We start from the raw sequence: 25,585 nt of genomic DNA on the forward strand, positions 1-25,585 counted from the left end.
GTACCAAAAGGGATCTATATGCATGGCTACATTTATGGAGAAATAAACCACAGAGACACATGCTGAAGCCTAATTTGCACTGGAAATATTGCACTTGACTTAATGTCACGAGAACCACAGGCGCTTTTCCGTCATACAGGAAGATGAATTGGATGCAACAGTGGTGCATGTGCGCTCACATATCTCTCTGCTGAAGCTTAACAGCCTATTAGAGAATAATTGCGCTCCAACTGCATTAACTGGGCGCACCGTGTGTGCAGCAGTAAAACCTATAGAGAGCAGAGTCCTGTCCCGAAGTGGCAAGACTCTCTGGCATGGCTCCTTGCAGGCAGCAGAGTAAGGATTGGGTTGTATTTTTGGAAGGGTGTGTGTGTGGATTGGTCGCCTTGTTAGGTCTGCTAAAATATTTCCAACAGCAGCGACTGTCGGGAGATAGCTGGGTGGCAGGGACAGGGGGAAAGGGGCTTTTCTCTGTGGCCACCTGGTAAAGCCATGTAAGATCCCTGGCTTTTCAAGACAGAAATACAGAAACAATTCCGATTCAGTAACCGGTAATAGGATCCAAATTTGCAACGAGGTATAATTTATCCTAGAGGGAATCTGTGGAGTGGGTAGTTAATTAGCTTAATCGACGAATCCAATAAGACAGTGGAGTAATCCGGAGAAAAGAAGGGAGGAAAAACAGAATAAAGTGTGAAGTGCGCCCCGGAGCTTCATGGACACGCTCAGAAACCCCCAAACCCAAAGAAGAAACCAAGTTCAGCACTGAGGGTATCTCCTGCCAGTTTTAATGTCAGGTGAAGGTGAAGTCAGACTAACGGAGCTCTTATCTTTAGACAGGTAACAGAAAAAAAAATCAGCTTTACTTTCTGTGCGTTTTTCTGCGGTGAGGAATGAGTGGAGGTCGCTTTGAGTTTGATGACGGTGGAGCTTACTGCGGAGGCTGGGAGGGGGGCAAAGCCCACGGCCATGGCATCTGCACCGGACCCAAAGGACAGGGCGAGTTCTCGGGCTCCTGGAACTACGGCTTCGAGGTGGTGGGAGTCTACACCTGGCCCAGCGGGAACACCTACGAGGGATACTGGTCGCAGGGGAAGCGTCACGGTCTGGGAGTAGAAACCAAAGGACACTGGATTTACAAAGGGGAATGGACTCATGGATTCAAAGGGAGATATGGCGTCCGGATCAGTGTTGGCAGCGGAGCAAAGTATGAGGGGACATGGAATAACGGGCTCCAGGATGGATATGGCACAGAGACGTATGCGGATGGAGGTGAGAGTCGCATTAAATATGCCCACAACGACCAACAAGTGGGGGGGGGAAAAAAACTTTGATGTTTTTATATTTTTCGATAATGTGCTGTTAGAAGTTTGATATGTGAAGTATTCGTTGTTTTAATTGAATATCACATATTTTGTATGCCATGTGTATCTAATAATTATCATTAGTCTGTAAAGGCTACTTCTTTGCAAGACTTGTATGATAGACTCGATACTTTAATTCGTAAATAAATGTAAGAAAACACTAAAGTTGCCACATAAACAGTGCAATGGAAAGCGAAATTATTACCTCTACAAAAATCTATACAGAAGGATAACAAATATACAGCAAAAAAAAGGGGGGGGGGGGGCACCTTATAACTGTGAAAAAGTGAAATATTCACATATATGCACTTTGTTATTGTTTAAAGAAAGACGTGCACATTAAAACTGCCGATTCAGATATTTTAAATGGAGAACGCTTTACATATAGAAAGAGTACCTGAAAACCATTGTGAAATACTTGAGTATATGTACTTAGTTACCACAGAAAAGAGTTACTTATAGTCATTGAAAATGCTAATGTGCCTCTAAAGCTAGTGCTGATAAACGTATTACTCCTTAAATATAGAAATAATCAAATAAATTACCATTTACTGTACTACAGCAAGTAAGTACACATGCTCAAGCACATCCACTTATCTATGTTTGAGTACATCACTTGAGTACATGGCACTGAGATGAACAGATGCTTGTGGTCAAATTGCAGATTCATGTCTCAGCAGGATAATCGGGTTTCTGAATCTTTAAGTAAAACTAATAATAGATAAATGAAGGACTTGAGTATTTTTGTTACTGTACTCAGTAAAATACCGATTTAAATGTACATAGTTACTACTAAATAAAAATAATGCTGCTGCTGTAGGTCTCTGCAGAGTTATGAGTATTCAGATTATTTTAATATTTATCAGGATGGCTAAGGGCAGCTAAGAAATATACTGTATATATTAAAACTGCAGCAGCAGACCACAGTAGGGTCAGAGGTCATCGTGTGGCTGAACCTCTTCACAACATTCCTCTCAATGAGGAAACGTTGCTAGTTTGAGGATTTTCAGTCAGTATTGCTGAGATTACTGATGCACTTGACAACTGAAAAGGTTTAGGTGATTCAACTTCTTGATGTGCTTTTAAAAGCTGAATTGAACACATCATGACCTTCATGGTTTTAACTGCTATCTATAGCTATAAAATAAATGTGAAGTCCTGAAGTGCAGTACTTTATTACTATTGTTCTGCTTGTAAATCTTGCAACATCACAAGCAAACTCCTGCCAAGATTGTTGGAGACAAATCCGTGAGTGCAAAACAGACCGGCCTGATGAACTCGGTGGTCTTTAATGATGCCTCTGTAACAAGAAGAAAACACCACCCTGCTGCTGTCAGTCAAGAGGTGCTCAGTTTGTTGGAGCTAAAAACCCCTACATGGATGTTTCCAGTTTGTTACACTACACGTCACAGTGGCAAAATAAGTACTCAAAATTAATAAAAACACAAAAAGAAATGCCCTCAAGTCTACGTCTTACACAAGTAAAAGTACTAAGCATACAAAACGTGTAGTAAAGTGAGTAGTTGTGCAGCAGTACTAGTCCTCTCAACTGTTATACGTTGTATATTATGTCATTTGTATATCATTTATGAATGCGGCCACAGTGTTAACAGTGTATCAGGAAGGAAACATTATTATCAAACTTTGTGTGTGCATTTTTTTGTACACTTTCTCTGGGCGCTTCTCTTGGTTCTACTTAGCCCGTCAGCTCACTTACTTAATAAAATGAGTTAGACGAATAAAATTAATTGTGTTTGTACAACAGCAGTGGTTTCCCTCCTTAACCTCTGACTCATCAGCTTTGAGGTGCGGTGCGTTGGAAGATGTGGTTGGAGGCGGGTGGGTGTGAGAGCACCAGATGTCAGGATTTAATAATAGCCCACATATTTGGTGCCCTCTTGGCCTTGCAGGCTGAGGCCTCGCTGTCACTGTAATCCACACACATCAATTTTAGCATGAGAACAGACACTAAGATGATTTGTCAGCGAGGGTAGTACTGAATGAGATGTGTCACTCTAAAGATATCCATGACATTTTGGCAGAAATGAACGTTTAAACAACAGTCTCCAGGAGCGATAGCAGCTCTGTGAGCCTGGACTCAAATAGGCTAACAGGCTAATATGTTAAGAATGGCATTATTAACATGCTAATGAAGCTAAAGTGCTAAGATTTACTATTTTCACAATCTTCAATTTAATTTATGGTAATGCACTGAATCCCTGCTGTAGTGGGTGATGCCATTTGCATACTGTGAGCTGGTGTGTTTCCACTGCTGAACAGTAACTTCTGCTAAGACACAGAAAGGAGCAAAAACTTAAGAGCTGACTTTGAGTCAATACATTAATTGCAGGAGCTATGAAAGCATCACATGCTTTTGCATTAATGTAATGAGCAAATTAGAGATAGTTGCAGCCTCTTAAATTATTTCTGAGCCATTATCCTTCTGCTAATCAATATAATGTGTTTATACCGCATATTCTTAACAGACAGACTTATCAAAGGTGTTGAAGTCTGTATAGCTGTGATGTTAGGTAACATTTCTCAGATAGTGAGCATCAGGATAGGGTATAAGATACAATGTAGGTTTAACACAGTGCATTCCTCCTTCATTAGCACAAAATACAGACGGCACAACAAATAAAAATCATACTTTTTTCGCAGGTGCTATTTACATAGCACACAAGCTATCTCGAGGTGCTTTATAATGAAAGATCAACATGATCACGCTGTGTGCAAGCACTGGGAGGAAGTGCTCCATTTTAACAGGAAGAGACCTCATACACACTCAGAATTAGGGAGCTACTGTAACTGACTGGTGAGTGAGTGGACAGAGAAGACAGAAAAGGAGAGACAACAAACAGTAAACAGGATGAATCACAAACTACAGGAGAGAATAAACAAAAAGAAAGAACAGGCGGCACATGCTGCTGCGCTCCCTGTCTGTCCATCAGGCAGGCTGTCACAGGGCTTCTCCCTCTTGGTAATTTCTCGACTGTGTCTTGATTAACTGGATTGTCTCACCGTCACGTGTGACTGGAATGTTTAACAGCAATCATTTCAAAATAAAAGCAAAAGAATCCTGTGCTTTCTGCCCAGAGTCTATGACAAAGTTCTTAATGATAGTAAGCTGTTCAAACCACCTTCTTGCAATTCCAGTGGTTTTGCAATTGCTTGATCAGAAATAAAAGTGTACGAGGATGGGGAAGTCAATAAAAATCTGCATCTCAAAATCTTAAAGTTCTATGAAAACTTCTTTCTAAGATCAAAAAGCATTCTTGAACAAAAGATCAGGGAGTCTTTGACCTGATTGTAAATGTCATTATGATTTCCAGTGTTAGTGGGGTCTGTCTTCTATGTCCATAAAAAGTGCAGTGCAGTCTTTCCCAGTGTAGATGATTTGGTGTTGATTTCATCCTGATCAAGGTGGAAACACGTTTCTAGGGTTAAATACCTTGTGCTCAGGATCTGCGGTGTAGTAACAAAATATTTACAACTTATTTTTTTAATGGTTTCCAGGTACATTTCAGGGTCAGTTCACTGGTGGGATGCGGCACGGCTATGGTGTTCGACAGAGCGTCCCCTACGGCATGGCAGCAGTTGTCCGCTCCCCTCTTCGTACCTCCTTGACCTCCCTTCGCAGCGAGCACAGCAATGGCACCGTCCTGCAGCAAGACGTCCCAATCATCACCACCACCAATGCCTCAGGTGAGGAGACACCCGTCGCCACTCCTACCCAGCTGGGACCGTCTCGAGGAGGCTTTGCCCTCACACTCCAGGTGGACCCTGGGGCTGTTAAAAACAAGAAGAAGGGCCTATTTCGCAGGAGCTCCCTACTGGGTAAGCTGAAGAAGTCCGACTCAAGCACATCGCTGTCCAGCCAGAAGAGCAAGATCAGCTTCCTGAGGCCGGATTCAGCTCTCAGCTCCAACGCCAGCGACACCAACTCCACAGTCAGCATTGGGGATGAAAGTCTGGCTGGAGCTGAGGATTTCCCCCCAGTGGAGGCTGACATTGACGCCACCACCACAGAGGTCTACATGGGCGAGTGGAAGAATGACAAGCGCTCAGGATATGGAATAAGCGAGAGGTCCAGCGGGCTGAAGTATGAGGGTGAGTGGCTCAATAACCAAAGACACGGCTACGGATGCACCACGTTCGCTGAGGGAGGGAAGGAAGAAGGCAAGTACATGAACAACATGCTGGTGAAAGCCATGAAGAAGAGGGTGATCCAGCTGAAGGGAACCAAGATCAAGCAGAAGGTGGAGCGGGCAGTGGAGGGTGCTCAGAGGGCTGCAGCCATCGGCAAGCAGAAGGCAGAGATTGCTGCTTCCAGGTAAGAAACCAGAGAGATCATTCTTCTCATGCCTTTTTTTTAAAATCATATTTGGTCTATTATGGGTGTTTTTTTCTATCCTCAGAGCAAAACTATGATTTCGACATGCTTCTTAGGTTAACTGGTGATTCTAAATTAGCCTCAAGTGTGAATGTGAGTGTTAGTGGATGTCTCCCTTACAAAGGACTTGTAATTTTTCTATGGTATATCCAGCCTGTTGTCCAGTTGCAGCTAAGATCAGCTTCAGCCCCCTGCAGTGAGGCTAAGCTGTCAAGAAAATGGATCGCTGGATAAATCTCCAGCGATCTTTAACAGTGGTATTAAATACCACTGAGGGTCGCTGGCTCTGTTGTTTTTGTAGAATTTGGCTACTTTTGAAGTATTTGCACAAGTGTATTTTTTGTCAAACTCGGCACAAACCCAGCAGATCAGCAGATATCAGTGCCTTCCAATTGGAAAATCCCATGTGGGTGCTTCAGTCTCCTTACAGTAGCTGCACATAAGCATGTTGCTTTGCACCTGCACTCCTTCTCTTCTTTTAATGTTGTTTTTGACTTAATATCTGATCTGTTTTTGATTGAAGCCCACTCTGTTCTGTCCTTGGGTCCTTCTGCTGCTCTCACTAGCTTGTCCATTACCGATATACACATGGAAGAGCGATGAGAGCCGTAGGGGTGGGGGAAAAAATCGATACTGTGTAGTATCGTGATATTTTGTTTGCTAATAATGTATCGATACAGGGACAGCAGAAATCGATATTTTGTTACTAAAAAGGTTTTTGTGCTCAGAGCATGTTGATCCTTTTTCTGAGCAAGAATCCTGACATTCCTTCACTGTCCAAATGTGTTTAACTTTTTTTTGGCAGCAATAAACATGACAGTTTACTTATTTTAATTTAAGACATGTTTTATTTTAATTAAGTTTAAAACTTTTTCATTTAATGTAAATTTATATTTTGTTTTAATTTACTTTCAAATTCTTCAGTTGCTGAATGGGCTGCATAGTTTTCATATTGCATAGTTCAGAATAGCTATAATTGTACCAGATGGTTGCATTCAGTTAAGTTGGACTAGACTGTAATACAAACCGTTCAGTTTGTCAACAATAAAACTAACTGAAATGAGAGAAAGACTGAGTGCGAGACTTTATCAATATTCATTTTATCTAATATCAAAGTTTACCTTTATGTACAGAATCTGAATATTGCAAAAAAAATTTTTTTTTTTTAAATCGCAATAATATCGTATCGTGCGTTAAGTATTGTGATAATATCGTATCGTGGGATGTATGGTGATTCCCACCTCTAAAGAGCCGACATCACCAAATATAAATCACAGCAGATGGAAATGTCAATCTTCTTTTCACTGCACTGGTTCAGACAGAAATATCTATAAATAAAACAAAAATAAAATCAATTATTTTAAAAATCCTACAAAAGGGAGTAAAGACAAGTATGTAGGCACCCCCCAAACTGCAATCCACATAAACACAAACACACTATGTGCTGTAATTGTCTTAGCTACTATGATTTTCCGTAATGTGAATAAGGATAGTTTTGAATTGTTTGGCAACCTTTGCAGTAGAGCCGATGAGATATTTATTTATTCAGATGGCTGAAAGAGTCTTTTATGATCCAGGAAATGCCTTCAGAACCTTTCAGCAGCACTGCTTTTATAACAGGTGCTTAGCCCTGTGACTTATATGTAAATTAAATGGTTAAAAGGCTTAAAGTCGTGCTAGGATTTGCTAAAGGTCAGTTTGTGTGAAGGCAAATGAAGTTCACATACTACTAACATTTATTTAGAGCCTTTATCTGTCATTGTAATCATCCATGGCTTTGGCTGCAAGTCCAAATAAACCTATAACAGAAATACCTTTAATCAATGTATTATAGCACAAACTGGACAACCCATTGTTAAAAATTCATGTGGGTTCTTCTGGTTACCTGTTTAGTTTTTTGTGGTGAAACTGGAAAGTTCACAGGCATAACTTTTCTCCCTCTCAGTGTGTGTTTCTCAGTTTATCTGCCTGAATTGGCACTGTGTACAACATATTCAAACAGTGAGACTGGAGTGACCTTTAGAGCTCCACTGCACTCAGTTACAGGAGTGGCTGAATATCTGATAGCTTTCTGATAGATTTCAACGTTAGGAGGAGAATACATATCTGAAATCTCTATATGTGCTTCCTGCTGCAAGCCCAGATCGTAGTCGACAGAGGATTTAGTTGAATACCTGAGGAGCAGAAGATCTCTGGATTTTTCTAAATGAGTTTGCTTATAGTTTAACACAGAGCCTAGAAACAGGGGAACCCATAAGTCTCATCATCCCCATGAAAGAGAAACAAAATCCAAAATCTCTAAAGCTGAATAATTAACATGATATTTGAGTTGTGAACAGAAGAGTACTTATCATGGAGTCGTGCAGGGTATTTGAGTAATGGCGATGCTGGCCTTTTAGCGAAAATCTTAGATGATTCACAATCTGACACTTTTACTCCCTGCAGTTGTCAAAATGTTGATGTATCTTACAATAGTTGGAATGTAGCAAGCAGCTCCACAGTATCAGTTTCCAGCTCACCACTGTTGGCCTTGAACACGACTTCTCAGAAATGACTCCCCGCTGGGGTCCCAGGGTCCTTACAGCCATGCTCCTCCTGGTGTGAAAACGCTAAAGCATGTGTGGACGTACATGCTGTAATCTTATATTTGTGTGTCATTGTAAGAGGTCGGGTCATTCAGAATTTTTGATTTTAATAGTTTGAGGTTTCCAATAATCATTTGATCAGTGGTTCAAATTCCTGAGCTTATTACACCCAAAGCCTGGAAGTAAAACAGGTGATCTTCTGGAGTATTTGTAGCCAGAAGTATCATTTTATGCAAGACTACACGGCATTTTTATCCTTTGTTCGCCTGTTCTACAATGATCATGTTCCACATTTTGCATCTAGTCTTCTAAATTTGAATATTTTTAATGGAGAGACTGTGGGGAAACCACCAGGGACTGTCATCCTGGGAGTCCTGTAGGAAAACATGATGTCTTTTCCAAGGTGGAAAACTACAAGTAACAAACTATGCCAATTTGGGAAGGCTTCGGTGAAAAAGTAGAACAAGTAAAAAGCAAATTCAGCTATGTCAAAGATCAGAAAGTTTGTTTTTCTTTGTTTTTTAGTCTCACAAGAAACCTGCAGCTCAGAGATGTTTCAGTTGATAGATGCATCCCTGCTAAAACCCAAAGGATTTCTAGATCAAAAAAGAAACTGAAATAACAGTTAAGAACAGTTTAGTGAAATAAAAAAAAGAGGCCACATGAGAGTAAGAAACAACTTCCTTTTATGTACAATGTATTTATTTAGCAAGGAATATATTCACACAGGAAATGTGCTTCACATGCTAAATTCCTCTGAGCATTTGTAACCTGCCCCACACAAACATAGTCTGACCCTATTATAACCCCCTGTGATGCCAGAAATGGCCTTTGCTGAATCCTATTAGAAGGGAAAATGTACTTAATTGTATGACTGCATATAAAAGATGGACACTGGCACTCAGTGGTTTCTACACTTTACCTTTTGAAGCCTGAACCTTAGTTTTTTGGCTGCTGATTGTATTTAGATGAGAAGGTGGGAGTACTAAGTTAAGCCAACAGTACCGAGCTTGGTTACCAAGCTGCATCCGTAAACAGTGCAGCTGCAATGCACAGACAAAGATGCCTGCCACAAATTTTTTTGGAAGGTCTGTTTTTGCTAACATCCCCACAGCGAGCCATATTATCTGTCAGATAAATTAATTAAAAACACTCCAAAAGTCACAAAATTCAGTAGAGAGTATAAATGGTAAATGGCCTGTATTTATATAGCGCTTTACTAGTCCCTAAGGACCCTAAAGTGCTTTACACATCCAGTCATCCACCCATTCACACACACATTCACACACTGGTGATGGCAAGCTACATTGTAGCCACAGCCACCCTGGGGCGCACTGACAGAGGCGAGGCTGCCGGACACTGGCGCCACCGGGCCCTCTGACCACCACCAGTAGGCAACGGGTGAAGTGTCTTGCCCAAGGACACAACGCTCGAACTGGCAACCTTCCGATTACAAGACGAACTCTCAACTCTTGAGCCACAATCGCCCTAAGAGTAGCATTTCCCATAGTGTCAAACTATTCCTTTAACTAGGTGAAAAACCTTTTGGATGAGCACAGAATGCATGAGTGTGATTATGTTTAAGTCATTATTGTGATTAATCGCTACCCCGATTTGTCTCACAGATTTATTTAAACCTTTCTCTCACACATTGCAGCACAATCTGATTTAAAATTAATGCAGGAAATCCTTTTTTATTATGTGATTCATGTGTGCACAAACATGTCTACCTTCAGATTGTCTGACCATACAAGGCGGTGGTGTTTTTGCCGTCTTCAAGACCTGAAATAGGCTGAGTGTTTACAGCAGTGAGACTTGCACTGATGGACTGCAGACCCCCGTCCCTGCAGATTGAAATCTAAATATTGTACTGCAAAGATAAGCAGTATATGAGAGTTACTCATTGTGTCAGTGCTTTAGGATCACCTGAGGCAAGTCTGAACAGAGAAAAGCAGATTTCACATTTAACACGACTGTCATCAGGAAGAGCCTAAAAAAGTGCTGGAAGGTCAGTGCTGAAATTTCAGCTGCACCGCATTTTACAGGCAAACTTTGGTTTTCATTACATTTACTTGGCAGTTTGAGTTACTGTTTACGTTTAAAATTGACTTCTACTATTTACATATTAACTCTTTAGGATTCTGAGTATTTTTGGCTCTTTAACCGTCCATAAAAACAGTTTTGTAAACTGGTTGTAAACAAAGTTCGGACTGGAGCTCGGGACTCTTTGAGGGCTGTCTTGTTTAATTTGAGGGGAATAAAATAACGGGTCAGTAATTAGAAAAACAGATGAGCTCTCTGTACTATTTCTTGTTATGTGACCTCCGAGCAATGTTGCAATAATGAAGTTTCCATTAGCACTTAATGTGTGTGTATTTTAGCCAACAGATTCAATTATATTTAAAGATGCTGTCATCTAATCACTCTTTCATGCAGTCCCTTGTGCACACAGTGTCTTCTTTAGGATTACTTCCCATTTCCACCAAACATTAGATTATCTAATAAAGTGGAATTGCACTGTAATTAGGTCGTAGATGTCACTGATGGAGAGCTTTTTTGTAGCAAGCATAAGCAGTGGCCATTCCAGGTGGTAAAAACAAACACTTAAAAGGTCTCAAGAGAAATTACGCTTTTTAAAATGTACTTTGAATAGCCCTGTTTGGTGCAAGTTCATGTATAGCGAGTTTTCTGCAGAGTTAGTGGGACCCACAGAGAATAAGGGCAGCATTATTTTCCATCGAACACCATCCGCAGAACTGAGAACTGTCAGTCCTTTTCATGTCCAGGCCAGGTGAGACTGGGTCAAACTAAGCAGTAGACTCCAACCGACAAAAATATGTTTCCCTTCTGTCAATTCAAGTTTCAGATGGAATTCTTTTGCTGCATGCGTAGGAAGCACAATCCAAAAGATAGATAAATAAATGAAATGGGTACGGGTTGGGCAGTAGATAGCTCTGGCTGTAATCCTCTTTACTGGCACACATTAAAAGCAGAGGCCAGTGCTGACTCTGAGCAGGTCTAAGTGACCGTGGAGTCTTTTTGCTAATGTGCTTGGGCTGATAAATCATTTATATTTAAAAGTTTCTGTTGAATGAGCTTGTTACCAGCAACTAGCTCAAGCATGAGATTTTCCTTTAACCATATCACAGCACTTCAAATTCCTTGACGAGTGCAGTCTGAACCACTTTGAGTGTCTGGTAAGACCAAATAAGCACAGTATAAATGGCAATCCTTTTTCAGTGATGCAAAACAGGCATCTATTCAGTGTCTTTATGGTGAATACCCACTGCGTGAGGATTCATCATCACATCATTATCAACAGCCAGTCTGGTACCTGCAAAGTGAGACAAAATGCATTGCAAGATGTAGCAGAAAACAGTGTACATGCCACTGACATATCAGTGCTTTATACACTCAGTGTCCAAACATTTAAATCAAATGGCAGAGGAGATGTAAAGTATTGTTAACAAATGCCCTTCTTCTGTGGAACCGGCTTCCAGTTTGGATTCAGGAGACGGACACCATCTCTACTTTTAAGATTAGGCTTAAAACCTTTTTGCTAAAGCATATAGTTGGGGTGGGATCAGGTGACCCGGAATCATCCCTTATTTATGCTGCAATAACGCTAGGCTGCTGGGGACTTCCAGACTTCCACTTTTTTGTCTAACTCAGTGTGTGTTTATACACCTCCTCTGCATTTAATCATCAGTTATTATTAATCTCTCTTCCACAGCATGTCTTTGTCCTACCCTCCTCCTCTTCACCCCTAACTCGTTGCAGCAGATAGCCACCCCTCCCTGAGCCTGGTTCTGCCAGAGTTTTTCCTTCCCACTGTGGCCAAAGCACTCGCTCATAGGGGGTCGTATGATTGTTGGGGATTTCTATGTATTATTTTAGAGGCTTTACCTTACAATATAAAGTGCCTTGAGGCATCTGTTGTTGTGATTTGGTGCTACATGAATAAAACTGAATTGAATTTGAATTGAACTGAAAAAGTGGATTCATTGTTTTTGCAGTAGTCTAAAATTCTGATTGGTATCAGTGCACATTATCTGCTGGAGCCGTGGCTGATAGGGAGCAGGTGTAAGTGACTGAGGAGTTCCTTGCAAAAGTGCATGGAATGCTCTTTATTTTTAGGAGTTTAACTATGTCACAGCACCTTGAATTTATCTTTTTATCCTACGTAGACAGCTACTGGAATAATATTACATCTTTCTTATTCTCTTTTTGACAATTTAATGTCCTTTGCACCCTCTAAAATCTGTTTTTCTTGCACTGGAGTATTTTTATGTTGTTGCATTGGTCCTAACAAAACAGCCTTCCTGTAGTCCTGGATATTAAACTGAAATCCAATATTATATAAGCAGAGGAGACATGACACATCTGTTCCTGGCAGTGGTTTCCTCACACTATGATCCTTTGGCAGTGATGTCTTGGATTTAAAAATACACATACAACCAGGACACTGCATGCGATCCCAGACCAGGCCTCTTCAAGCCCAGTTAGTCAAAGTGTTTGCTGACACTCAGACAGTCTGTGGACATTGTTCTGCTTTGTGGACTGGCTGCTGGGCGTCTGGAGGAGGACCTGTGTGGCAGGACAGGGTGTAAATGACGCACACATAGGGGCCTTGTAGTCACGGAGGAGCCCTGACTAAATATGGACAGGCATACTCTTGCTGTATCACAATCGCGGGGGAATGCAACAGCTGATTGTCCCCCTCCCCCCTTGCTGCTGTCAGACCCCGTCTTTCCTATCTGGTCACAAACACCCAGACAGCGATTCTTCTTCTTTTTCCCTGCAGACAGAAATCAAATACTTACCCATACACCACACAGCTGTGCTCAAAAACAGTAATCTGCTTGCTGTTTTTCTCTCTTTCTGTCACCTCCTGCAAGCCTTAGCTCCGCTAAGAGCTGCCAACAGTTCGAGATCACAGATCTCGATCCATCTTGCGTCAGCAGTGGTGTCAAATGCCTCCATGGATATAAATATGGCACACCTCATAAGCAAGTGCTTGGGTATAAAGGGTTAGTGTATATATGTACCACACCTAGCTTTAGTTGTGGGGCTTGGATTACATACTGTACTGCTGATACTAGCATTTTGTGCTGGTGAGCGATCAACTGGTCATAAAAGTTGTAAACAAAGTTCAGACTACGGCTCAGGACTCTTTGAGGACTATTTTTTTTATCAAGTGACTTATTTAATTTGATAGAAAAAGAAACTGGTCAGTAATTAGAAAAATAGATGAGCTCTCTACTATTTCTTGCGACGTGACCTCTGAGTAATGTTGCAGTAACGAGGTTTCCATTAGCACTTAATGTGCGAATATTTTGGCCAACAGATTCAATTATATTTAAAAATGTTGTCATCTTTTTTATTAACAGCTAATCACTCTTGCATACTCCCTCGTGTATGCACACATAGTTGCTGCAGAGTTGGAAAGGACCCTCCACAAAGATCCAGTGGCACATCTCTCTCGCCATCAGTAGACTCCAAGACGATGGTGGCGGGACAAAAAACAGACATTACAAAACAGCAGAGTACCAGGACTTATTTAAAGAACTGTATCTATACTTATATATTAGGCCAAATTTAAGTTGTACATTAATCTGTGATCTCATAGCTGTGGGGAGTTATGACGCACAGAAAATAAAGTATATTAATGTACTAACACTAGCACATGCTTTTTTTTTTTTTATTCAAAGTACACACAGTTATTTTTGCAGTGCATTTGTGTAAAGTGACCTTTACTGTACTTTTGTTTCTGCAGCTGAAGCCTCTGAATGCTTCCTTCGCTGACTGTATATAAAAGCTGTCTGTGTCTGAGAAGTGAACTCAGTGCAGAATTCTCTTACACTTGTGGGGGTTTGTTTTCTAACAAACAGTAGAGTGCAGCTCCTCTGGTTTCAAAAAGACTTGTATATAAACCTATAGAATAACAGCCCAAGAAAACTTTTGATCTGTGACCTCACTAATCTTAGCGTTATGGGCTGACTTGATCGTTTTTGTGCTTGGTGAAAACAAGGTTAATTTTGAAAATTTGGGCTCAATTTGAGCCAGAAAGAAGGCTAAAGTATTCTCACTGACTAATGTCATGGCATAACACATTGGTTAGCCTTAAACTATTCATTTAAGTGTTTGCTGAGGTCACAGGTGGGATTTATCAATCAGAACATCCATTGACTGACATTATGAGGAGCTATGATATACATTTTTTAGCAACTGTAACCAGACTGGAAGATATATAATTACACCAAAAGCCCCAAACAAATATAGTGTTCCAGCAGGAAAACACTGCTCAGTGCTTGGCTGCTTTAATCCTTCATGCCAGGTTCTGGTTTATTTATTTATTTATTTTTTGTTATTATTATTTTAGTCAGTGATTTGCACAAATCTATTCATTTTGATTATATGACTCGTAATTTACAGGATTGAATTTGATTTAACCATGCAGGCCTAAGTCCCTACTTTTCACCTTGTGCTTGTGCTAAAGATTTCACCATATTTATGGTACTGAGAGTTGTGTGGTCAGTGATGGACACGCTCAGTGAGCTGTGAATGGATGTGAGGCTGCTACAGGGGTCAGTTTATATCCGTCTGCTGCCTTTAGCCATTTTAGTACTTACCAGTAGCTCTGCTACATGCATAGCACTTTATAAAAAAATGCAGGTCTCATAGGTGTTTTCTAATAAAGTGCACAGTGAGTTTTCATACTTAACCACTGTATTTAAGCATAGACTGTATATAAAGGATACATGCAGTCACTTTCAGATTACCCTTTTCTTTCATAATTAGCTTCCTGGCTGTAATGTCCGTCTCCTATGCTACAACTGAAATGGAAAGAACACAGTATTTCATGCTGAATTCAACCATTTATTATGTTAAAAGTAGTACAAATGTAATATCAGTGGTGTAAACGTGGTTCTGTGACTATTGTGCGATGCCATGTTTTGTTGGCAATAAGCTAAACTAAATGGGAAAACTGTGGAGTTCCCAACAGGAAGGAGAACAAGAGAGAGGCAGGAAGCTGAACTGAGCCCGGTGTGTCAAATCTGCTGATTGCTTCAGCTTAGAATTACCCTGGTGCTTCCAGGCATACTAAAGAAAATAGCTGTTAGCCACTAATCTACCCAAGCTCACATCAAGCTATCATAGTAATAATATGAGCTGGACCTGATGTGGGTTACAGTCATTGTTGTTTGAGCCAGATGTCCAAGACATCAGACATCTGGACCATTTAGGTGTATCAGAGGTGAAATCAAGCAGCCGGACTCCCCCTGAGTTAATCCATCAGTCAAAGTCAACTATGGCCAATGGAAAACTGCAGATGTGGTCCACATTCAGACCAAACATTCAGTGTTATCTGAATGAAGCCCCCCTCTGCAGCCTCCGCAGTTAACAAACAGTTGAAACTCTATTCCTACTCCTGAAGACACTGAGCCACTGTGAGGTGGAAGGTAGAGTCAGTTTCCAGGAAGAAGCCATCTGTCGACATCTTTCTCTTCCAACTGGCAGTTTACCCGTCCACACTGAAAGGCTGCCATCTTGTCTGCTACCTCACACACCACTCTGTCTGCAGGCAGTCAGGAACTAAATTGTAATAGTATATTGTTAGGTAAGGGAGAAGATGGTTGAGGCTTTTCAGAGTATATTTTTATAATAAACATGTATGCATATTGTGTTCATTAGCACTTTAAATAAACTTAGCACAACAACTAAGTAGTAAGGACATTTTTGGTTGGTCAGTTATTTCTTTGCTGCAAAATTGCTTCTTGGCAATAAAATTGATACCAGTGGAAATCCATTCATGGGTTGAGCAGCAGAGTTAAGTATGTGGGTTGTGCCTTTAAAAAAAACTTTATAAATCTTCTCAGAATAAGCCAAACAGCTTATTCTGCTATTGACTCTTGTTTTGAGCCTCTGGTACCCTGGTGCTGACAATCTGGCTTGTCATCATTAGAGGCATCTCAATGCATAGAGAGATCAAGATGAGTCTCTGCAGCCAGGGGTAATCACATATCTCCACAGTCTTGGACCAAATTCTATCCTCCAACATAACAACGATCGCATAGACTTTGATCATCTGGTCAAATAAATGATACCAAACAAGAGCTGATAGCAGAATAAGCTGTTTGGCATTGGCAGAGGGGATTTTTTTTCCAAGATTTTCATGGGCACAACCCACATACTTTACTCTGCTTTTCAACACACAAAAGCATTTTCCTCGCAAATGTGGCATCATCTAAGGGGAAATAAACAGGCTTTCCAGTGGTACAAGATTTATTGCCAAGAAGCATTATTACAACAAAGAAGTAATCGACCAAAACAAAGTTTCCTTACTTTTTGTGCTAAGTTTAGATATTGTTGAGATTGCTATGGAAACATGTTGTTAAAGATCAGCTGTTAGAATAACTTTGAGGAAAAACAGCTTCCTGAGTAGGTGCTGAGTCTGTGTGGACAGGTGGAGCTCATTTATATCAATCAGGGGACCTCAGGAGCCTCTAATTGTTCCTGGTGGAAGCATCTTCCCCACCTAAGAGGAGCTATTTTCATCTTGGTGTAAAGTTACAACATGTTGAGTATTTACAGAGTAATCACACTCAGTACCTGCAGTTACTGGGGACAAACAGCAGCAGCTTTTAACTCATTTACCTCTCGAGTTTTTGGATATAGCAGCAATTCATCATCTAATATCATCCTCTTTCATCACTAATGATGAAAACATGATTAGATTTTTTTTTCTTAACTATTAACTGATCCTTTTGTGATTGCCAGATGTTTTACTTTATGGTTTTGAGGAAGTATATCAGCAGGTGTTTTTAATTGTTTAATTAAAAGTTCCCTGATCCGCTTAGCTGAAATTTGACTGTATGTTTACAGAGGCAGGAGGTGTATCAGATTAAATTAATTATATGTGTACTTTTTCACTGAGATGATATGATTTTTGGAACTGTTTGGTTGCTGTTGCAATGTGTTGGGGCTCATTTTCCATGTAACATTCCCCAAGTGGCTTCCTACTGATAATTTTCCCTGACCAAATATTCCAAATAATTGGTTTAGGCACTTAAGGCTACAAAAAAACAATCCAGTTTCTTTCCACAATAGAAACCCAACACACAGAGAGTAAAGTCACACTGAGCTGAATCGTACAGTAGAAATTAGGTTAAATGTAGTTATCATAAAACATGTGCAAAGTCAAAATGCCTGACACACCGCTATGTTCCCTCTAAGCTGTGTGCGTGAGCAATCGCGCACTGCTGACACTGCTAAAGAGCTACCATTAGCATGCTAACAAGCTAAACTGAGATGGTAACCACTGAACCAGTTAAACAGCTTTTATTCTACAAAACTTCAGTATGGCTACAGTCTTTACCCGAGTAGAGAAGCATAATAGTATTAAAATAATAATAAATTGTGCTGCCCTATTTTTGTGGTATAACTAGACTGCATTTCAGGTTTAGCAGCTGGAATTAGCCTTGTTTTCTTGGTTGCTACCTGTTCTTCAGTGATTCTTTTTTTTTTTTTTTTAAGGGGAAATCCAGAGTGAAAGTTCATGAACTCTGCATTGCAAAGTGTTGCATGATAAGTAAATTTTTCCAGTGTGCAGCAAAACAACTATAAATATACAAATGTACGCCTGTCAGGCCGCAGTGCTTTCTGCCTGTCACCCACACAGACATTTGTGTGATGATGGAGGCCTCAGTAGCTTGCCAGCAATAACTCATTGTCTCACTCATGGTGGCAAAAGTGTAATTTATTTCTGTCCCAGGCAAACGGTAGAACAGGACAACCCCTTTCCTCCAAAGCTAATAATACTAATGAGCCATATGACCAGCGACTGCCCACCCCAGCATCCATTTGACCATGATTGAATACTATAAACAAGCCTTGTACTGCGATATTTTTGGTCACTCTGTTTAAGGCCCTTATCTCTGAGAGTGTTTGTGTAGGAAGGTCGAGGTCAATGTCTCATGAACCATTAAACCATTATAGTATGACGTAAATGAATAGAAAGCAGAAAAAGTATGTAGAACTGAAACAGGCTGCATCCTGGTTGATGCATGTGCTGATCACTGGTGGCTGTAAAGAGGTTAAACAAGAAAGTGACAAGCAAATGCTCAATTGAGTGAGCGTATCCAACCCCTCAGCTGTGTTTCCTCACACAAGAAAAGCTTAAAGCTACTTAAAAAGGTGACACAGAGGATAAATAGAAGGGATTTCCCTTTTTGTTTTGGAGCGTAAACGATGGACAATTAAAATATAATTTTTGGCTTTCTAAAGGTGGTTTCTGTCTAACAGTGACTCCAAAATGAACTGATTGATGATTTAATGATGAGACGAGATCAGCAAGTTATAGCGTAGCCTTCAAAATAAATTGATTTTGGTATTTTTCCTCAAATATAACCGGTTTGTTTATTTTGGTTTTTGTCTTTCCCTGTTATTTGTCAATGGAGGTGTCGCTGATGAAATGGTAATATCAGTGCTAGGCTTACCTGAGGGAATCTTCTTTTTTCTTTTTTCTTTTTTTTTTCCCCCTTCTTTGGCTTTAATTATTTTTTATTAGTAAAATTAAGCCTGGTTTAAAGTTATAGACCAGTATAAACCGACATTTGTGAAACTGCCCTGCTATTAAAGGAATGGTTTTATACATTCTGATTTATATATTCCAATTCACCAATTCACAGCTGCTAACAGGTGGACTTTGTTGCCTCCTGTGGGGACAAAACCAGGTTTTGTAGTTTCACATTTAAATTAATAGCATTATTCTATTTGGGAGACACTCTGACTTTGCTTTCTTGATGGTGAAAACACACTCATATCCCACTCTTCCTCCCGACAGCTAAGCCAAGTGTGGTACTGATTGTGTCATTTATAAAACACACTGAAGTGAACAACAGATGCTTTCTGAAAACAGCATGTTCATTGCCGGCATATAGGGGGGGGGAAAGATTAGGATTCAGACCATTAATGAAATGAGAAGATGAAAGAAGGCTGAGTGACTTGTGTTGCATCTTTCCACTGCAGGACAGCCCATGCCAAGGCCAAGGCAGATGCAGCTGAGCAGGCTGCCCAGGCCTCCAACAGAGAGTCCAGCATTGCCAGACTGGTGGCCAAAGAGCTCTCCCCTTCCTTCTACCAGCCAGGTTAGTCGACATCTCCACACCACATTTTAGAAAAAAATCAGCAAAATTAATTTAAAAAGCATCTAAAAGGGCCACCTTTTAAGGCATCATAATGTCACTCACGGACTTTGCAGCTGTATGCAAGCTCTGAGTTTCACTAGATATCACGGGAATGCACACTAAAAAAGCTAATTCAGAAAAAAAATTTTTTACCTACTTATGTATGATACTGTATGAAGGAAACAGCAAATGTAAAATCCCAACAGCAGAGCTACTTCTCTACTTTGTCTCTGTCCTCACAGCCTGTGATAGTATATCCTTCTGCTGAGGCCCATCACAGGGATAGTCGCGTTTGACTGTCTAAAAAAAGGACCATCTTATTGGGTCGAAGGGATCGTATCAGTTTCATTGCGAGTCTGTCGACACACACATTGACACAAAAGCAAAGGGGCTATTTGGGAGCCTCCTGCATTTCACTCCTGCGCTCTCACTCAGCAGAGAGCTTAAAGAAGTCAGATGCAAACAGAAAGTCGTCCAGCTTTCTAAATGAATTGTCTCTCACTTTCTAAATGACTAGTCTTTCACTAAAAGTCTGGTTGAGACTGGCGCTGGCTGAGAAACATCTGCTTCAAAACACTTCATAAATTTAAGGATCGGACTTTTGATATTCTATACTTTTCTTATTTTTAGCATAAGAAAAGTATCATATGTACAGCTGTAGGACAGCTGTACGTGTCCTACAGCTGGTAATCATCATCAGCATGTGTATTCATCCACAACAAAAAATGTTTCCCAACAAATGGTAATTTCTTCTGTTTTAGTAACATTTGCTCAAAACTACAGTGTTCAGCTGTTCAATTCAAACCAAATATGAAGAGAAAGCATATCAGTGCATTGTAGGTATGGATTGTCTGACAATATCAAAAATATTAATTGTTTTTAGTATATTTCATTTTGGGACAAATTTTCTCCTTTGGATTTTTTTCTGAAATGTGAGCAAACAGAGAATTTATTTGTGTTTAATGGAAAAATGTGTACTCCAGCGAAAGCTTATTAGGAAGGGGATGCAGCAGCTGAATGCATCTCTAATATCCTCTGTAGCTGCTTCCTGTGCTCTCAGGAGGTTTAAGGGGATGATACTTATAAAGACAATCTGTGACCTCTCAGCCCTGCAATACTTGAGCTAACATTTTTATCAAGGGAATCTTTTTTTAATGGAAAAATGTCCGTTTTTAAATTGAGCTCCTTTAGCTATTTTCGAGCCAACAGGAATTTATCTAACAGTGAGCTGTGCTCCATGATAATTATGAAACAGCAGAAAGATATTAATATAAATGAATATTTCTAAAAAATATATTTACCTGCAAAAATAACTCAATAAATAATAATAATAATAATAATAATAATAATAATAATTCTCACTGTAAGCTAAAGGTTCAGGCCTCACTGATGTGAGCACTCGGTTATAGACTCCTTTTGTACTTAACCCAATACTGCGCTATGCGCCATGAAGTGTGACCTCTCTGTGAGCACAGTAGCCACACCCATCTGCTGCTCAATTATTCTGTTTGTGAATGGCAGCCAATCAGAATAAAGCTGGGTAAAGTGAGAGGCACTAAAACAGCTACTTTCACATGGTGAATGACTGAAACCACTAAAAACAAAAGAGGATTATTTTGAACTTTAAGTCATGACACTCACATGATAAATCATTTATGATGTTTGTAAATCCCTAATGGATTGAGGCATTATTACTTAGTGTTAAAAATACCATGGCCTTTTTATGGAACATTAATTCTAATTATCGTGATTAGTACATACCCATGCTACAGTATCTCTAATTTCGGTCCATTGTTAGGTGGTTCCTTGGCAATATGACATCATATATAATTCATAATTCAAGTTTGTGGCTATAAATTACATGTTATTGTCATTCAAATAATATTATTTTAATGAGGCATTGTAGGTGCATAAATGTTGGTAGATGGTTGTAGGCAACATGATGGCGTCATATGTTTTTTAGATAAGAACCTACACAGGTCTAAGACGTACCTGTGTGCCAAGTTTCATTAGTCAGTTTGTGATTGTGTAGGAGGAGTTTGAAAGCCCACATTCTGTATCTATTATACATTTTAAATTATGGAAAAAATAATAATTCCTCTGACTTATAATGACTGATGGTAGAAACCAGTGATTAAAAAGTATTTGAACTGGCTTTCAGGTCCTGAGTATCTGAAGAAGAGAGCGTTACAGTTGGCCGTGGAAGGCAGTGAGAACACAGAGACCATCATGCATGAACCCCTGCTAGCTGAGGAGGAGCCACTGCCTACACCACCTGAAAGCCCGGTTATGAATGAACTGGACAGCCTCATGCCTAGCTCATCCCCAGGTCGCACGCCTTCTCCAAGCCCAGGCATCATGAGCAAGGAAGAGCCCAAACTCCTCAGTCCAGGTAGCTGGAATGAAGACAAAACCAGTAAAAGTGGTGGAAGTAGTAAACTCAACGGCAAGCAAGGCAGTCGTCCCACTACTCCCCCTGCTCCTGCTTCAACTGTATCTGAAGGAGGAGGAGGGGCCACCAGCAGTCGTGGCCCATCTCGTACCCCGAGCCGCCAGAGCAACAAGAACGAGCAGGGTTCTGACATGGAGATCAAGCCACTGCAGAAGTTTGACTCTGAGGCAAAAGCATCAGATGCCACTACAGCCCCTGCTGCCCCTGTAAGGAATAGCCTCATCTCACCAGAAGAAGAAGAAGAAGAAGCACCACGTCCCATCTCCAAAGCTCCCTCCAAAACGCCTTCCAAAGCGTCTTACAAATCTGTAACTCCTGAGTCTAAAGCCTCCGAGGTAAAAAGCGAAAGAGCACCACCAACAAAAGAAAGAGTGACGCCTGTATTTGAGAACAAAGTGGAGTCCAGGGAACCGAGCAGGCCTCCCAGTAAAGCAGAAACAAAACCGCTACCAAAACGGCAACCCAGCCCAGCTCCAGCTCCAAAACCTGCTCCGAGTCTTGAACCTAAAATGGCACCAAAGCCAGTGGAAGCAAAATCTGTAGTTGCCAGACCGGCAGCAAAGGTGGAACCCAAAGCCGAAGTCAGACCCAAGCCCATCCTGTCGAGCCTCAGCAACGAGGTGACCCCAGAGTCTTTGGACATGGAGGTAAGACAGTAAATATACACAGTGACTCACTCTTCATTATTTTTTGCTACATCAATATTGTCACAACATGTATGGTGGTGTCAGTCTGTCAGTCCAAGACTTTGGTCAACAGCTATCAGATGGATTACTGTTAAATTTTCCACACACATTCAGTGTCCCCAGAGAGTAATTCTTACCGATGCTCGTATAAGCATTTAGCTCAGTACAGCCTTAAAAATATACACTAGCATTACTGCTGACATTAATGACCATAAGTCCTAGTTTCTAACTAAAGAGCACAGCTTGACACCATCATAGTCAAATAAAAGTGTACACCATATCCAGTCACGTTATTTACCGTATAAGGGCAAAGCCAGACTACTGTTCTGGTTTGTTGGAGGGGGAAATAGTTTTAAATGAATGCTATGTCTCCTTTTTTTCTATTTTAAATGTGCATTTGCTTTATATTGCCTGCCAATTTCAGGTATTAATGTTACATTGGTTTTAAAGTTTTAGCTAAGCATGTACCCTAAGCATCAGCATTAAGTTATAATTATGGCTATAAATATATCAGCCAAACATCTGTATCAGCCAGTACTAACCTCCACCAAATAAGATGACATTTACTAATCTCAGTGGACGATAATTATCTGTTATGTCCAAACAATTTTCTTTTAGTTTCCCTGCTGGCTAGATGGGAATAAATAAATAAATAAAAATACACTTAGAAATAGCATGCATGACAAAGAAATGCTCACTTTTACATTGTAAATATTTGTTATAAGCTAGGATTGAAGCAACTTTTATTGAAATATGCTTAAATTGGTTTGTATTCGGGAAGTAGAAGACAGTGTACACAATGTACCTGCCAATATGAAGCTGGAATGTGGGAGGCTGATTATAGCTTAGCATAAAGACAGGAAACAGGAAGAAATGGCTAGCCTAGAGCTAACCAAAGCTAGCAGATTGCTCCCATCTGCACCCGTAAATCTCACAAAAGGGATAAGGGGTGTTAATTTCTGATCTTTAAAGGTGCTGGTAGGACAATTTTCTTACCCTTTAACTAGGTTGTTCTAGATGTTAAACCCCTTTTTTTGTCTCTTTTTTTTTTTTTTTTGTCTTGCTCCTCCTGCAGTCTTATTTTGAACTTGCTCACAAGATATGTTTTGGGTACAACCATCTCCTATAAATAATAATTTTGATAATCCTTTATTAATTCTTTGCATTGAAAAGATAAAACCCAACATGAACAGCCACAGATTAGGAAGGTTAAAGAAAAACAAACAAAGTGTCTTAATAAGGTTTATGGCCATCACATGCAATTAGAAAGGTTTCAGAGCACTCTGAGTCTTTGTGATTCTCCAGCCTGCTGGAACACTATAAACACCATTCATCCAGAGGATTTTGCCTCATTTGGTGTGTTGATGGTGGTGGGGAGTGCTATGTATGACGTAAATTCAAAATCTCCCACAGGGCTTCATTAGGTTCAGATTTAATGTCTGTAGGGGAGAGCCAGTAGACAAGCTGACCCATGACCTTTATCTGGGCGATCTCAAACACTGTTTGTCATTTGACCCTGAATTTAGTTAGCATTTTCCTTTTTTGTGGGAAAGAAACTAAAGTCTGTCAAAATCTTCATGAGTATCCCAAGTATCATTATCAATTTTGTGTCAGAAGCTAATTATCTCAGGTTTAAATGTCATCACATATGTTCATGGAGTCCCATTGTACAAAAAGGGGTGACTGCATTACTGAAAGTGGAGCTCTGATTTGGTAGAGTATACAATTTTCACCACGGCATCGGGTTGAGCTCGCACAATATTATTCCAGGATAAATATGTAGTCTTAATCCTGTAAAGCCTGAACCATGAAATAATTCCCATAAAATTCTATTTTTATAGTGTTTTTTGAATCTTCTGACAACTTTTTTTTAAGGAAATCAAATGTAAATTTGCATATCTAAGTTTTGATTTGTAGTCAGTACACTCAGTGTTATACAGTTTAAGTTCATGTAGCATCATCATAATGAATAACTGACATTATATTTGATGTTGTATATGTCGCTTAAGATTTTTCCAAGTGATAACAGTAGAAGAAGAGGCAGGGGCTCTACTTTCTTTTTCCCCCCAACGTAGACATCAGGATACATTTTCTCAAAAATTTCTAAGAATTTTGCATTTTAAGTAGCATTTATGTTACATGTTGGTGTTTAACACCTCAAAACTGAGTAAGTTTCCATTTGTTTCTTGAATCTTTGCAGAATCACTTGCAACTTTAGAGAAAATAGTTGTAAGACTTATTTAATAATCAAATCATTATTATCAGCATTATCAAGGGTTCAATTATCAATATTTCTTTGAGTATTTTCTTTTTTTAGCTCTACTTAGAAACTAATTTCTCTGATGACTCATTGTCCCCCTTTCATGTGGTAAGCTGATCCACGAAACCACTCTTTTGGACCTTGTATTTAATTGTGTGATTAACTTAGGCTTAGTTCTAAGGTTTTAATTGATATGAATTTATGAATTTTCTGAATTTGTTGTTTTATTTTTGTCTCATATTTCCTTAGCTTTTGACTTATGGCAAAAAGAAAAGTAATTTGGATTAATTTTAAGTTAACTTGCACATCCATGGAGGCATTTTACTCCTGGAAACCGTTCCTCCCATCAGGACACCGTAATGTACCCTTCTACATAACAGGACCACTGGGTCCCTTTACTGTTGGAGCTAAGGTTTAGGTTTTTCCTTTAATTTTTCACTCATCTCCAGTTTTGACTGGATCCGCTGTCCTTATTCTGCATTGAGTTCTTTTCCTTTTTTAAGGGCCCAAACACCATCATGATCTGCATGGTAATCCTGCTCAACATCGGCCTGGCCATTCTCTTCGTTCACATTTTGTCATGAGACATTTTCCACCTCCTCAGGTAATAAACACACCATCAAAATGTACTCAGAAGAGGCGATACAGTAAAAATA

At 40.0% G+C, this 25,585-nt stretch overlaps 1 protein-coding gene across 2 annotated transcripts in view; it reads left to right on the forward strand.

Annotated features, from left to right (window-relative positions):
• Window positions 1-25,585, forward strand: part of jph2 (junctophilin 2) — a 27,248-nt gene continuing 1,663 nt past the window's right edge. For both annotated transcript variants that reach the window (XM_004560275.6, XM_004560276.6), the window contains exons 1-5: window positions 1-1,272; window positions 4,881-5,697; window positions 19,374-19,492; window positions 21,693-22,630; window positions 25,433-25,533. In XM_004560275.6, coding sequence (XP_004560332.3) covers window positions 894-1,272; window positions 4,881-5,697; window positions 19,374-19,492; window positions 21,693-22,630; window positions 25,433-25,513 — 2,334 coding nt within the window. In that variant the 5' untranslated portion in view covers window positions 1-893 and the 3' untranslated portion in view covers window positions 25,514-25,533. The remainder of the gene's footprint in view (window positions 1,273-4,880; window positions 5,698-19,373; window positions 19,493-21,692; window positions 22,631-25,432; window positions 25,534-25,585) is intronic.

Source organism: Maylandia zebra, linkage group LG20 (genome assembly GCF_041146795.1).
Source record: "Maylandia zebra isolate NMK-2024a linkage group LG20, Mzebra_GT3a, whole genome shotgun sequence".
Classification (NCBI taxonomy): domain Eukaryota; kingdom Metazoa; phylum Chordata; class Actinopteri; order Cichliformes; family Cichlidae; genus Maylandia; species Maylandia zebra.